The sequence below is a fragment of the Leucopleurus acutus genome (genome assembly GCF_964270905.1).
Source record: "Leucopleurus acutus genome assembly, chromosome: 1".
In the NCBI taxonomy this organism is placed as follows: domain Eukaryota; kingdom Metazoa; phylum Chordata; class Mammalia; order Artiodactyla; family Delphinidae; genus Leucopleurus; species Leucopleurus acutus.
In genome coordinates, this window is record NC_139142.1 from 48,782,408 (window position 1) to 48,797,798 (window position 15,391).

General features: G+C 37.7%; 1 protein-coding gene across 1 annotated transcript; it reads right to left on the minus strand.

Moving 5' to 3' along the window:
• Nucleotides 1-2,145: 2,145 nt before the first annotated feature.
• On the minus strand, nt 2,146-15,062 carry TMX1 (thioredoxin related transmembrane protein 1). Its single transcript, XM_082832385.1, has 8 exons — nt 14,828-15,062; nt 12,040-12,155; nt 10,660-10,705; nt 8,725-8,853; nt 6,477-6,522; nt 6,277-6,378; nt 6,098-6,164; nt 2,146-3,442 (listed from the first exon to the last, which is right to left on the minus strand). The coding sequence occupies exons 1-8, from the start codon at nt 14,977-14,979 to the stop codon at nt 3,261-3,263; spliced, it is 840 nt and encodes a 279-aa protein (XP_082688511.1). The 5' UTR covers nt 14,980-15,062; the 3' UTR covers nt 2,146-3,260.
• Nucleotides 15,063-15,391: the final 329 nt, after the last annotated feature.

Below are 15,391 nucleotides of genomic sequence, written 5' to 3' on the forward strand. Positions count from 1 at the left end.
ACTGGCTTCTTATATTTTCATTTTCAGGATACAACCAGTCTGAGTTGTGATACTACAATGGGAACAGGCTTATAAGTAGTGTCACACATAGCCAAATGGGTAAAAAGGAAGGACAGCTGATTTCATTAATGGCCACAATACAGTACTGATATTATCACCATTTGTAATGAATGAATCAAAACTAAAAAATCATTAAAGGAGAAGGAACATTTTAGATGTTTAGTTCAAGTATGTAACTGAATCTTACTACTTATAGAGTATCAAAGTTCCAATTTAAACTTATGTTTTTCTAATTTCAATGGCTCTAAAACAGGTGCAAAAGTTGCTGGATATGAAATACCAACATATCTAAATCTGCAAGTAGGATATTCAATTTAAAATTTACTTTTAGAATTACACAATTATACTCAGTATGACCACTCATTTAAATTCCAACCCAAAACAATTATGATAAATAAAATATCCACATCAAAAGTAATTTGTCAATCATACCTCAGTAAATCTTGGGAAAAAAAATTATCGAAAGAATTCTAACTTAAATTATGCAATGAATCAGAATATCCTAGGTAACTTTAAAATGAGTTAAAATGTTCATTCAAAAATGTTTATCTAATCACAAGTCCAGTACTATGCCTTTTTATGCATCGGGCTCAGTAAGAACACAACTGACTAGAGAGAAAACTGCTTTCAAAAGCATCATTTATGGTAATAACCTCGATTCTTTATGCAGTACCCAAAACACAAGACTGCAAGTACTGAATTCTGGTATTTCTGAATATATTTGTTGCAATATCTGATAAGAGTGAAATTTTTAAATTTATATTGTAATTTCATATATAAATTGCTAAATCTGCAGTACTCGTGCTGAAAAAAAAAGCATGATTTGAAATCCTGTGGTTTCTGATTGTACCTATTTCTGCCCTAGCTCTCTGAGCCTGTTCACATGTAATGCTCAGATATCACATACTGTAGTCAGACTAAATGAATTATTACAGGAAAAGAGCACAGCTCCAATACTCAATGAATGAAGAATGTTCCCCATGGAACCTTCATTCACACTACTGTCAGTCTTGCTCATTTAAGTATTTAGGCAATACGTGGTAGAATACTGCATTTTCTAGTGGAGTGATCAGATTTCAATACTTTAGTGCTGGAGCTGAATGACTGAGGCATCCTGAGGAGCAGCGTTCTCCAGGATGCTGATATTGCACCTTATTCCCTCCTAGATGATCTGTTGCTAAGCTGCCATGTGGAGCCCCTTTAAACCAATGCAGAAACAAAAGGGGTCTGTTAAAGGTAAAATGATCCCAATATAGTTTCTGTAAGCCTCTGGTGTGACAGAAAATTGATTATTCAGATGTCTACAGTGACAATCCTGAAGACACACAAGATCATCTCTTTTCTGAAATATCAAGTCTCTACATGTTCAGCCTACTTGTAATCTTCTGTATATATTGTTTTTAATCACTTAAAAACTTAAAACTATATTGTCATGTATACTACAAGACTAGAAAAATAGAACGCTTAATTAACGAGAAGCATTTCTCTGTCATCTCAAGTGACAGAAACAGATGTGTATGACTCTAGCCTTTTGATTACACATATCAAGTATATACACAGTGACACAAATATTCACTTGAACACTGTAAAATGCAAATTAATTAAGCATCGTTAAATATGCAACTAGAAATCACACTTGCCTTCAGCTTCAGTGAAGTGCTTAGAAAAGTTTATTTTGTGCTTAGATTATTTTTCTAAAGCATCACAAAATTACACATCCAAACTCTTCAATGGTAGAATATTTAATATTCTAAAGGAGAGGCCTTTAAAGAAAACTGTTGTACATTATGATATTGTAAGTCTAATGGATTCACACAGCAGCAGAACCTAGATGAAAGGGGACATTACAGAAATTGTCTATTACCATAATGGAGAGGTGATCCATTCTAAATATTTATGCTTTTTCCCCTTCTTGTAGCTAACACAGTTTTCTACTGCTGCTGCACACATCCGCCCACCCCCTCTTTTGCTGTAAGGTGAAAACTCTTCAACTCTTCAAGGAGTAAAAATATATTAAATGTCCCACCTTGCTGATACCCACCTGTGAAATAACACACAACAGAAAGTACAGTAGAATACGGAGTCTGTCTTTTCAAAAACATAAGCCTTTTATGAGTTTAAGACATCAGGCATACATTGACTTTGTAAAATCAATTAAGAACTTTCTGTATGAGGACAAATATACACTGAAAACATACACTACAAGATGCTTTTTCCTGAGTAGAATGCTAACTTTATATCAAATTAAGCTTCTGTGAATTTTCAAAATGTAAAATACCAAGGCTTTTCCACAAAATCAAGTAAAAATCAGGAATGTTCACCTTCACATCCAAAAAAAGTTCAAGTAGAGGTTCAACAAGAATGATGTAAAATCTGAAACAAGTAGCCAAGATTTTAAATTATCAGTAGATGCCTCTTCACTTTTAAGGATTCCTCAGTAAACTTCAGTTTGAAACAATTTATTAAAACATGAAAAACATTTCCAGGAAATTATCCAATTTGGAAAATGAAAAATGTAACTCATGGTAAGAAAAATACAAATCATACACTGAACAGAGGAGAACAAAAAGGCAACCAACCTTTTATAGGAATCAAGACAACATCATGGGCTTATAAAATCTTCCTAAACATATCCTGTATTATCATATGTAGAAAACTGTAACTAAAGTAAGGTAGCTTTTATTAGTTGCATACTCTAAAGCTATGACTACATTTTGGAATTTACCTCTAAAAGGACCTCACAGTTGTCACTGAAATACACATTTCTTGAGACAATGGGCAAAGTTCCCATTTATGGGAAATATGTTCTTTTTTTCACACAGTGAAACTGAGAAAAATTATATCAAATGAGAAATCTTTTTCTCTAAAGTAATCTCCTTAAATACCTCAATAATGCAATACTTGGGAAATGTAATTTTTCAACTCAGACTTGAATAGGTTATTATGAAACAAACATACAGAAATCTTATTGCTTGGCACCAGATTTTTCAAAAATTAAACTACTGTTTGAACCACCATACTGTTCTCAAATCCTGATTTTTCAAATAATGCTACTTTTATTTTCTGAAGGTAGACTGTTCAACCTAATGACAATCTAGACTGAACCCTGCAATGTACAAGCAAGTCACAGTTCACTTCAAACCAAAAGAAATGATCAATCTTCTGTTTTTGTCAAAATCATATGAATATACTTGTACAAATTAACTAGATTTATCTGTGGCCAATGAAGGAGCCACAGAACGTTGTCTTATGGCATTTTGTGCAAACTCTGTGTTTATTCCTTCTTTGCTTTCAGGTTCCTCTTCTGAAACATCTTCTTCATCAGCCTCTTGTTCTTCCTCCACTTTTTTCAGAGGTTGAGAAGATTCTAGTAATAATTTTTCTTAAAGATAAAAACCAGAAATGTTCTTTTGTTGATGTATTAGAGTTGTGTTAAGAGTACAATCAAGACACAATTCATATGCCCATAAATTGCTTTGGCACTTATTTATCAATCATGTTTGGATTTCCAAAAGGAAAAAGCTATCTTCAAGAACAAGTGATACTGTAAAAATAACTGGTTTGGAAGATCCATTTTACTTACCAAATTCATTCTTATTATCCACCTATTCATAAACTGAACTGAAATTAATGAACCAGAATTAATGCTGTGCATATTATTGTAAGAAAACAGACTGCATTAAATATAACTATCTTATATTAACTTGCTATTAAATCTTCTAGCTAAGAAGTATACTAAGACAAACTTCAATACCACCCTTGTTTCAGCTCCCAGGAGAACAGGAATCAGACACTTAAGTTGAAGGCTATTTTCCTAGCTATGTTTTTTTCAAGTGGTTTCATAAAGATGCTTCCACTTCTCCACATATGTAATTTTATTAAGGTGTAATTACAAATAATATAAGATACATATCTTAAGTATACAGCTCAATTAATTTTTTAATATACACACACACACACATATACCCCCCCTCCCTTTGTTAATAGGGACTGTTGCTAGTTAACTTAAACTTAGAAGACACCATGTTACTGAGATCCAGAACACAGAATTTGGCCAATAAGCTTTTCTCTGTTCAGTGATCCGAGACTGTCCCTAATCCTAGGCAACCCGGAATGGAGCGGGAAGAACACGGGGGTGCAAGGTAGAAGAAATTACGGGAAGGAATTACCGTAAAGTGGACAATCTGTTGTTTGGTCTGTCTAGCATCCCTTTTCCTGTTGGGTTACCCCTTCCCTATGCTACATCCCAGGTGGCTGTGGTGGACACAAATGACAGTTTAGAGCAGTGGTTCTCCACCAGGGGTGATTCTGCCTCCTAAGGAACACTTGGCTATGTCTGAAGATATTTTTGGTTGCTACAACAGAGAGGGGTGGTGCTACTGGCAACCAGGGGGATGCTGCTGAAAATTCAATAATGTACAAAAGACAGTTCATCACGATTAAGAATTATCCAGCCCAAAAGACCAATAGTGTCAAGGTTGAGAAACTCTGGTTTACAGTGACTGTTCCAAAAACTGAGCCCTCTTATACAAGTGGAATACACCAGAATTTTTCCAGAAGATAGGTGAGTACAGGGAGAAGTATATTTCCTTCTTACTCTGGGATTATGAGCTATAGCTTTCTATAGTCATTCTATTCTCAGGACTAAAAAGAGCCCAAAATGGAGCAAGCAAAGTTATAGAGAACTGAGCAATTCAGAAACATAAAAACATTTGAGCCCCAGGATCCAATCAACTCTGCCCTCAGGCTTCCTATGTGAACCAATAAATTCTGGTTTTGCTTAAAGTTAGACTCAGTTGGATCTTTTCCTAGCAACTCAAAATCTAAGCCAAACACACATAATGGAAAACAACTCAAAAAAATCCTGTAGCCTGCTGTAGAAGGGGTAATATCACATTAAAGTATGGATTAGTATCAGCTGTGTCACAGATTACTTGAGACAAATCTGTTATTAGGTTTAAGGTTTTTGAAGCAAAATAAATATAAAAGGTACATTCACTGACTTAATTGTCTTTTAAGTAATCCGTGCTTATTATATTTTTTCCTACAGGTCAGTGACCCTTGGTGGATAAAATTATTCCCTCCCCTACCTGTGTTCTTCTTAGCATCAATGCAACTATCTAAGAAATTTTTTAAAAACACTATCAGTTGTTCGACAGACAAGGAATACTGTAAATGCAATCTCCACTGATTTCATTTCAGGAGTTCTGACCTCAGTTTAAGTCCTAAGTCACGAAATACAACAGAAATGTCAGGCCAAAAGTCTGGTTTAGGTTCTACTCTCAGCTCTGTCATTTCTGTGTGAACTTGGAAACACAGTTCATCTCTCTCAGCTTTAGTTTCCTCAACCACAAAATGGGAAGAGTATCACTTATGCAGTCTACCTAAAGAGCTGCTGAAAAGCAAATGGGACGACAGAAAGTGAAAGCTCTTTACAAACAGCAAATAAGAGGGCCTTCATAACAGTATGATTTTCAAGATTAAAAATAAATGATTGGTAGGTAATCCTATTAAGATAAACAGCAGTGAATATTCTAATTCTATAAACCCATCGTGTAGTAAAATACAATGGCAATGAGAATCCTCAAGCAGCTACAGGATTTGCTTTTCCCAATAACCTAACAGAAAAACTCAGACTTGACCAGCATACAAAGAAAAAGCTTCAAATGTGGTCACTATACCAATGAAAAGACTTCAAGAGTGGAATATATTCAACTTTTTTTGACCCAAGTATATTCAAATGGATCCATGAATATCATGGAATTTTCAAACAAACTGACATCAGGTCAATGGTTATCAAATATCTATAAGTTATATGCAGTGTTAAAATTCTCCACACTATAAAAACCAAAAAAAACCTATGTTTCTAAATCCAATGGGCTGTCATTCTTACATGAAATATACATCCCTCTTCCCCCACCACTCCATATTTAGAAACCTAAGCTAGAAAGGCAACTTGTTTTATGTGTGATTGTGTTTACTATAGAAATCAATGGGATTATAGTGAATAAAAATAAACATTTAAAAATATACTTACTGGAAGGGTATGGCTGTGGTCTGCGCCTTTTTGAAGGACAAAGGCAATCTGCCACAAATATCATGCACTGCAAAAATAAACAGAAGTATGAATGTACAATATAAAGCCAGTGAAACTATATTGAATTATGAAATTCTAAAATATTTTTCTTCCCAGTACTCTGAAAATGAAGTGCTTACAAGTCCTAATAATAGTCCCGAAAGCAGAGTTGCTAAAGCAAACACTGTATATGATCCCCAAACCGGTAATCCAAGGTCTTCAATAAAATAGTTATGGTAAGTCTAAAATCAAAAGAAAAACATAAACTAAAAACATGGTCATTTCTTAAAAAGTGACAGTGTCAAAATGTTTAAAATAGAAATAAAATTTTAGCCCATACCCTGATCCACATAGACAGCTGAAAGAGTGCTGACATACTACTCATCCTAAAATAAAGAGACAAGTGAAAAACTGAATCAGATACACAGCTTTGAAGTAGAATACATGTGTGTTACCTATATCTTCTATTTTTCACTCTATAACTTCCCCAACACAACAGATTTTATTGCTGATGTTACTCAAGATTAGTGATACATCAGTGATTTCAAGCCCATAATAAGAAGGCTTATTAATGGAAATTAGCAGTTTCTGAATTGTTGCCACTATGTGATATCCTCATAAACAAAACACTTGATCATTTTTTTTTTCCTTTTCTCCTATTGTTTTGACTATAACCTTTCACCTGATGATTTCTCCAATATACTTTGAGTACAGGTTACAAGCTCTCTGGAACAAACTGGTTTGAAGTTAGGCACACTGTAAGCAAATGGCAACTCTTATTCACCCTTAAAATCTTCCAAAGAAGTAGAGAAGGGAGCCTGAAGGAAGACTGGGAGCACTTGCTGAGTTGATCCTTCCCACCTAAGAATTACCCTCCTTTTGTATTAAAATTAAACTTACAACAGCATTAGTTTGATATAGTTTAATGATATACAAAATAATCACACAAGAAATAAATGCTAAGTTACCATATAAGTAAAACGGTAAAAGTAAAAATAACAATTTTCACATAATTAAACCCAAGTAGCTTTGATGGGCAGTTAGAAAAGAGGCCTGCTCCAAAACTTAGCTTTGTGGGTTCTCTCTAGCAGAAGTGGGGCCACTTACACATAAACTAATTCACACACAAGCCAGAGGTCTGCATGCAGGATGGCCTAATCCAATCACTGATCACTGGGTGGATGAACCTGCCAAGCTGACCCTGGGAGCGCCTCTAACTCAGTCTACCAATAAAAAAGGTATGGACTGCTGTCCGGAGGAGTCAGCGGAGACTTACAAGCGACCCCCACTTCCTCGACCAGAGAGGGGAAGAATCATTTATGACATGAGATTTCAAACAAAAATCAGTTACATTTTCAGTCCAACACAGACAGGTACATTAACCATGTTGCTTCTGTTCTTTAAAACACAAAATAGGAATAGGAACAAGGAACTGAAACATGAATCACTGTGTTGTCTCACTGTAGTCTGTCCTGATTAGATTCTATCAGGAAGAGCAGGTGCCTTATTTGGGTTGGGCATGGTGGCTCAGTGGGGGAATTCTGACAGTTCAATTCAGAGGTGTAAGGAAAAGGTCCTAAAGATGAACTTTCTTTTTCAAAATACTGCTTAGGGATGATCATGCCCCCACTCCCAGATCCAGAGCATTATCGCTTACACTCTCCATCCTCCAAAGGCAAGTGTGGTAAGAGGACAGGAAGAGACAGCTTAGCCACACCAGGATGAGTCCATGGTGGCCTCAGCAAAACTCAGTATTCCCAGAGGTCTCTCAAATGACCCGTGAGGCCTTGCTCCTCAAGAAAGATTCAGAAAATGTGCTAGTTATGCCCAATCCTACTGCTCCATAGCAAGCTGCTCTGGAGAAATGTACCCTCTACCTACATATAAAGCTCAGTGGTTAGTCATGCCATTAGGCTCATTGTTCATCCATACTATTCGTACAAAAAGCTATCAGACAGGTGGAATAATTCAATCACACTAAATCAAGAACTTAAATCTAAAGGTAGCATGAGTAGGCATATGGTTGAGGCTTCTCATCCAAATGCTAAGCTCAAATGATAGGGACTTCCCTGGTGGTCCAGTGGTTAAAACTCCACACTCCCAATGCAGGGGCCCTGGATTTGATCCCTGGTCAGGGAACTAGATCCCGTGTGCCGCAACTAAGAGCCCATATGCCTCAACTAAAGATGCCACACACCGCAACTAAGACCTGGCACAGCCAAATAAATAAATATTTAAAAAAACAAAACCAAAAACGAACAAAAAACCCCTCAAATGATAGTTTTACCTATTGTATCACTCACACTCTTAGGGGGATTTATTAGTTTTTGATGATACAAATGACCGTATTTACAGAACTAAAATATTCCTAAAAAGACTTAATTCTATAGAAAGCCTCCTTCTACATTAACAAGGATCACAGTATCCACTGGACTTAGAAGATAAAGTCAAACTGAAAATATCACATAGTAAATCTGAACATATCTTAAGAGTCCTAGAATTAAAACTAAGTAAATATGCTTTATTTACATGAAATATATGTCCCAATTAATCCTGAAATAAATAAGAGAAAAACCCCTCATACTTACAAAACAGAACCTGGACCAACCCATGATGAAACAGGTTCAATACTCTTCCACTCTTTTTCACTTATAAAGTTTATGAAGTCCTTCTTAGTCCTTGGGCCCTGATAGCGCCTAAATTCACCATTTTTACAACTAAAGATCACAAGTAAATATTAATCAGCACCAAATAAATAAACTTTGTTTTGCTATTTCTATAACCCCATTTTACAATCAATCCTAATCTTCAAAATCATCAGCAATGCAGAAGTAGCAAATTACACTAATTACCTACCCTTGACATCTTAGCCCCAAATTTAATTAAACACTGAGGTTATACTTTTAAACAATCGTAAGTCTTAAGACTGTTATTGTTACTCTTCCAAATAATAAAACTATGGAACACAGTAAGTAATTATATGTCAATTATGTCTCAATAAAAAACTGGGGAGAAAAAGAAATGCAGTACGTAGATATATCTCAGAAAATTACTTTTAAGCCACAATACACACATTAAAGAGATGACTTCATGAAAAAGCAGTTAGAATCACGTCTGACATTTATTATTTATTAGCTATTGTTAAAGAACTTTCACAGCCATCATGGTTTAAGTCGCTGGAGGCATCTGATGCAGTGACATTCGGCTTTGCGTTCTTCCTGACACCCACCTCCTCCTTCCCATTCCTAATGCATGGAGCTCTGTCATAGGATCGTAAGTGCTCTCCCTGTTCCCACATCTTCACCATTTCTAAATTACCTTAAATAATACTGCCAGTCTAACTCTACTCAATTAACACTTCAATTTTTATCACTTTAAGCGCAAAAACTTTCCATAGCTCCCCACTACCTACAGTAAGATCAGAGGATCCTTTATCCACCCAGAGCCAAAGACAACAAGGAAGCCCCCACTCAAAAACCCAAAGTTTTGCGGAGAAAATGACATTTGAGCTGTTTTTGAAGGATAGGTAGGATTTCAGCAGGCAGAAATTAGGGGAATGAGCATGATAAACAACGTTACTAAAAGAAAAAGGCAGGAAATTCCAGAAAATTTCAGGGGGTGTTAAGACAAGGGGGAGACTGACTAGCCAGTTAAGGGGCATGTGGAGAAAAGGACTGAGTAAAAACGGAGAGAAGCACTTACAGAGACAGAGAAGAGATATTTAAACATATACAAAGGGAGTCGTGGCAAATAAAAAGGTACAGGGAAACAGATACAAACATGAAAAAAAGACAAGGAAAATCAAGATACACACAGAACCGCCGACTTCTTGTTTGTGTAACTTTTAAGTGAAGGAGAGAAGTGCCTCCTGGCATTCAACCCACCAGCTAGATGAACATTAAGGTTCAGGGCAGATACAGAGATTTAAGATTTCTTATGGCCAGTTCAGAAGATAAAGACAAACTAAAAAACCTGACACTGAACACTACATAATCTTGTTTATTCTGACTTAACAACCATTTCACCTACCACTGTCCCCAAGGCTGAGCTACAGCACTTTCTAATAGCTAATGTTTGAACATACCATGATCCTAATTATAACTGTTTATGAGACTGTTCTCAGGATGGAATGCTTACTCTGCACTCTTGAAAATGCTACCTCCAAAGTTGAGTTTAAACTGCATATTCTCCAGGAACCAGTCCAAAGCAGCGATTTTTTTCCCTTACCAAATTTCCTACAGTACTTACCACAACTCTGCGCTCATAATCACTTACTAGCTGAATGGTATCACACCATTTCTCGTGCACATCATCTTCTAAAACAATTACAAATCTTTGGGATCACAGATTGTTTCATGCATCATTCATCTATCTAAAGGCACCTAGAATAGCACTAAGCAAAGTAAGCCTTCTAGTAAACTTATTGAATATAATGCTCTTTAAACGTGATCTAGGCTGGAGGTCTACTATTCTGATTACACTATGATGCATCTTTCATAACTACAGAATCTTCAAATACTTACTGATAAACAGTAGGAAGAGCACTTATGATAAATCGTCCGCTTAGTCCTACAAATGATAAAGAAAGATTAGAAATAAATACAAGAAAGAAAACACAGCAGGTTTTATATGGGCCAATCACTTACCACTTAAAAGCTGACTCTGAATTACTTGAATACTAATAGGCAAAGAATATGAAATATACCTAAAAATAGTTGAGCTCTGTAATATAAACAATGAAAGAAATTCCAATTACGTACTTAAAGCAACTGAAAAAAAACTCTACTATACATTATCTCCATTTAAAAGTATGTAAAATCTGAATATTGAAGACATTTGTGAATATATATGTATAAACATTTGGTCAATTATACTACTATTAAGATTACTAGCTGAGTCATGGGACAGCACAATATAACTGCGGTCTTAGGTCTAAAATCAAATGAAACCGCATTTGATAATCAAAAAGCAAACAGAGTTTCTAAGGTATTGTTAAAAATGGAAAATATTATGAATCTTCCAAAAGGTGGGCAATAACAGCATCAGCTAACATTATCAACCATGTGTTAAACACTAAACTAAGAACCAATCTATGACTCAGTTTTATGATCTGTAAAACGGGGATACTATCTATCCCACAACGTTGTATAAGGACTACATAATAAATGCAAAACACTTGGAGCAGTACCTGTAACAGTAAGTGCTCACCAAATATTAGCGATTATTACCATTTGGGATGGGGCAGAATCAAGAATCCAGGTTTACTGTGACCAAGAACAGGTAAGAAGAAGCATCTGTAAGGGCAGGGCCTGACACTTCTCCAGGGGGCCAAGTCAGGAGGCCACAACCATGAGGGCTTTGTAATTAACAGCCAATGTTCTCAAATCACAGTTAAAGGATTAAATTTGAAATCCAATTGCAGAGATTTAGACGACTCACACAGGGAATGTGACCTTGACTCTACAAAGAACCCCAACCACATGCTCCTTATTCTGAAGCTTGGTACAGATGCAAATGCTGGGTTAACCAATGTCCACCTGGGCCACAATGTTCTAGGGCTTCTCACAGATGTCTTACATACTAGTCTGGGGCCTGAGATGCAAAGGAAAAAAGATCACAGGCAGTTATGTGAGGGAAGAGTGGGGGGAGGGAGATGTCTCCAAGGTCCCTTAGAGCAATAGAGAAAAGAAGTAAGCTGCCATACCCAACCAGGGAATCCACTTTCTGCGGCACTTCACACTGAGCCCCCATCAGGGAGGTGGGTAAGTCAGCCTAACCAGCTGAAGACAGTTCTGTTTTTAAAAACTAGTGAAAGGTAGAGTTAAGTTCATGCAATGTGTAAAATAGACCAACAGACCATCCCAATCTGCAACGAAACAAAATTAACCAAAGACTTACAGTACCTGGCTGCTCTGTGACATCTACTTTTGCAACATTAACCTCAAGATCTTCTCCCCATTCGGCAAAACTTTCCCATTCTGGTTGAAGATTCTGACAAGCAGGACACCATGGAGCATAACTAAGAAATAGTTTTTAAAAAAGTTAAACACTCTAATGATCATATTGGGATAAAAATTCTAAAATGTGTAACTTGTGAAGAATATTTTATACTAAAAACAAGATAGCAAAGTGGTTAATTTTGTGAAGATGAAAAGGTTTTAAGTGTGAGTCGAACACTCTGGAAATCAAGAACTATGAATTGATAATGCTAATCACAGAAAAGTAATTCTGAGAATAAGTTTTTAAGACACAAGGCCTTTTTCAAGTGCAAAACAGCTCTTTAAAAACCTTTGGGGGCTTCCCTGGTGGCGCAGTGGCTGAGAGTCCGCCTGCTAATGCAGGGAACATGGGTTCAGGGGACACGGGTTCGTGCCCCAGTCCGGGAAAATCCCACATGCCGCGGAGCGGGTAGGCTCGTGAGCCATGGCCGCTGAGCCTGCACGTCCGGAGCCTGTGCTCTGCAACGGGAGAGGCCACAACAGCGAGAGGCCCGCATACAGCAAAAAAAAAAAAAAAAAAAAACCTTTGGATTTCTCTTATTATAAGGTGGGCAGAAAGCTCAAAGCCAAATTTGGAGTTCATCAGTTTTAACAATGGTATGTGCAGGAGTCACAAGTGCCAAGGTGCTAGTAAAAAAAGAGGAAGCACCCACGGCTGTGGTGAACAGGAAACACGTGCCTCATCTTAAGGAAGGAAACACTACATAGCTTGACAGGTCCAGGACAGCTGGCCCAGTGCAGCAGGCTATTCCAATTTAAAAAGAGCTGAAAATCTGCATTTTTATGTAAAAATGCTACCTCAAAACTTAACCCAGACACAAACACTAGGCAGGCCAAATGAAATTCTCTGCCCAGACCTTGGTCAATCTCGGGTTTATAAATCTGTGGCCAAGCATATTAGCATTTTAATTACTCTTCTGGTATTCATTCTTAAAAGGCCCTGAATCTTTCCTAGGATTTGATTTTTCCCATTTTATTGTATATTATCTCATAATTTATCTCAGTTTTTTTTAATGGAACCAGGAAGAATAAAGCCTGTACCTGTTAAACACAAGAGTACAGTTTCTGTACTTCATTCTATTTTCTTGACTTATTTTATGAAAATAAAATTCCTAAAAGTAATATGCATTGTGGAACAAGACTAGTACCATACACAAAAGCCAAAGTCCGTAACAATAAATTGAATTACAATGAAAATATCTCTGTAACATAACTCCTGATCAGGGCAGATTTAATGCAGATAACTAACTTGTAGTAAGAGCTGACTATCATTAGAAATACTACATCCTTTTTCAAGTTTCTTTTGTTTCTTCGGTGCTTTTTAGAGACAACTTCATATTCAGTAGGCTAGGGTAAAAAATACTACGGTATGCTCTTAATTTCATACAGATGCTCTAATTCAAATCCCCAAATACTTCACTTCTGACTGCTGTTTTGATATAGTTTGATCAAATGAGTTAATAAAAATCTCCTTGAGTAATACTTGATTTAATTTGCATAAAAGTTCATAATCACAATTGTTCAACACATTATTTATGAAACTGTGAATATTTTATGGGCACTATCTAAAACAAGGTACTGAGGACAATGAAACCCAAATGCTGTCCCTGGTTATATTTCCTCTCCCCTGCACCTTCAATGGTGCCTGAAAATTCATTTCACTGAGTTACTGATTATATGCATACTATATAAATATTTCCCCTATTGTATCCTGCATATAGATGTTCTATGCCTTGTTTGACTTTATGACTCAGGAGTTACTGATGTGACCTTGTGGGTTCTCCCTTGGGGATGTCACCACCAATTTAGTGACTAAAGCAAAGGCAGACAGTTTATTATCTACCGATGCAGAAGGGACGTTATTATAACGGAATCACCACAGACACATGGTTTTATCTGAACAATAAGTGACGAACTGACGCTCTTTTAAGAGTTTATAATCACACTCATACATTAATTTTTTTAATGCAATACCATTTAGAGAGGCATAAGAGTAATAACCCAAAACATTCAGTACTTTGTAAAAACACACACCCAAAAGAAAAATGAAACGTGGGCAAAGAAAAAACAACAAATGATAAAGGGAACGCAGGTATTTAAATAACGCAACTTGAATTTACTTGGCATTTACAATAAAAATATGCCTAATCCATAAAATAACATTTAAAATAAACTAAAAGAGTCTCAAATTCTAACACTGTAAGTGGACTACTTTTTAAGGATAATGAGACAAAAAGAGAGGAGAGGTTCACTCAGTTTCCTCCTTTGTAGAGTTTGGTGAAATAAGTCTGTTAAGTCTGTGAAGACTCATTCCAAAATGAATAATTGTATAGGAACTAGACAGACCAACCACCCTCAACCCCAAAGCCATGAAGAAAGAGAATTCAAAGCTGAAAGTAACCTCACAGGCGCACCTCAGTCCTAGCAACCGAACTAGGGTGCACACGTTAGAAGAAACTTAACAGAGTATCCCCCGGTCAGAAACGAGGAGCGGGTGGGACCACGGCTGCGGAGGATCCCAAGAGGAGTTAGGGGATCGCGAGGAGTCGGGGGCTCCCGCCCCGCGCCTCAGAGTCGCAGTCCCGGGTAGTCTGGGACTCGCATGAGACGAACGGGGATGAAATCGGGGGTACAGACTTGGAACTAGGACCCCGGCCCACCGGGGGCCCCGAGACCACCGCCCCGCACTCACAATTCTATCATCCACTCTCCTTCCAGCAACTCTCTCCAGTTCTCGTCCGTGATGATCCGCACGTCGCTCCGCCGCCCGTGGGTCCAGGGAGCCCCGCAAAGCAACAGCAGCAGCACTGCCACGGGGATCCTGAGACTCCCGGAGGGCGCCATGTCGGCCGCTCGCCCACCCACAACGAGCGCGCCAGCCCTCACTTCGCGAAGCGGCTCCGCACTTCCGCCCGCGCGGGCTGATCGGCTCGTGCGCATGAGCGCGGCGCTGCTCGCGCGCGCGCGCGCCTTGAGAACTCTCAATGCGCATGACGAAGTCAGGTCCTAGTGGGTTGGTGGAGCAGAGAAAAAGGGAGCGCTCCTGTTCCCTAGTGCGCATGACAGAAAAGGGGTCTCTCGTCCTATCTTCTGCTACGCTCTAAACCGTTTTGGAGGAAGAGTGAACGGAGGGCGTGGTATAGAAAGGGGGGCGGGACTTCGGAGAGGAACGGCTTAAAAATTTGCCTCCGGATTTTGGCGCCGAATGATTGGCATTTATACTTAACGAAGGCAGTGGGTAAGTTTACACTAAAGC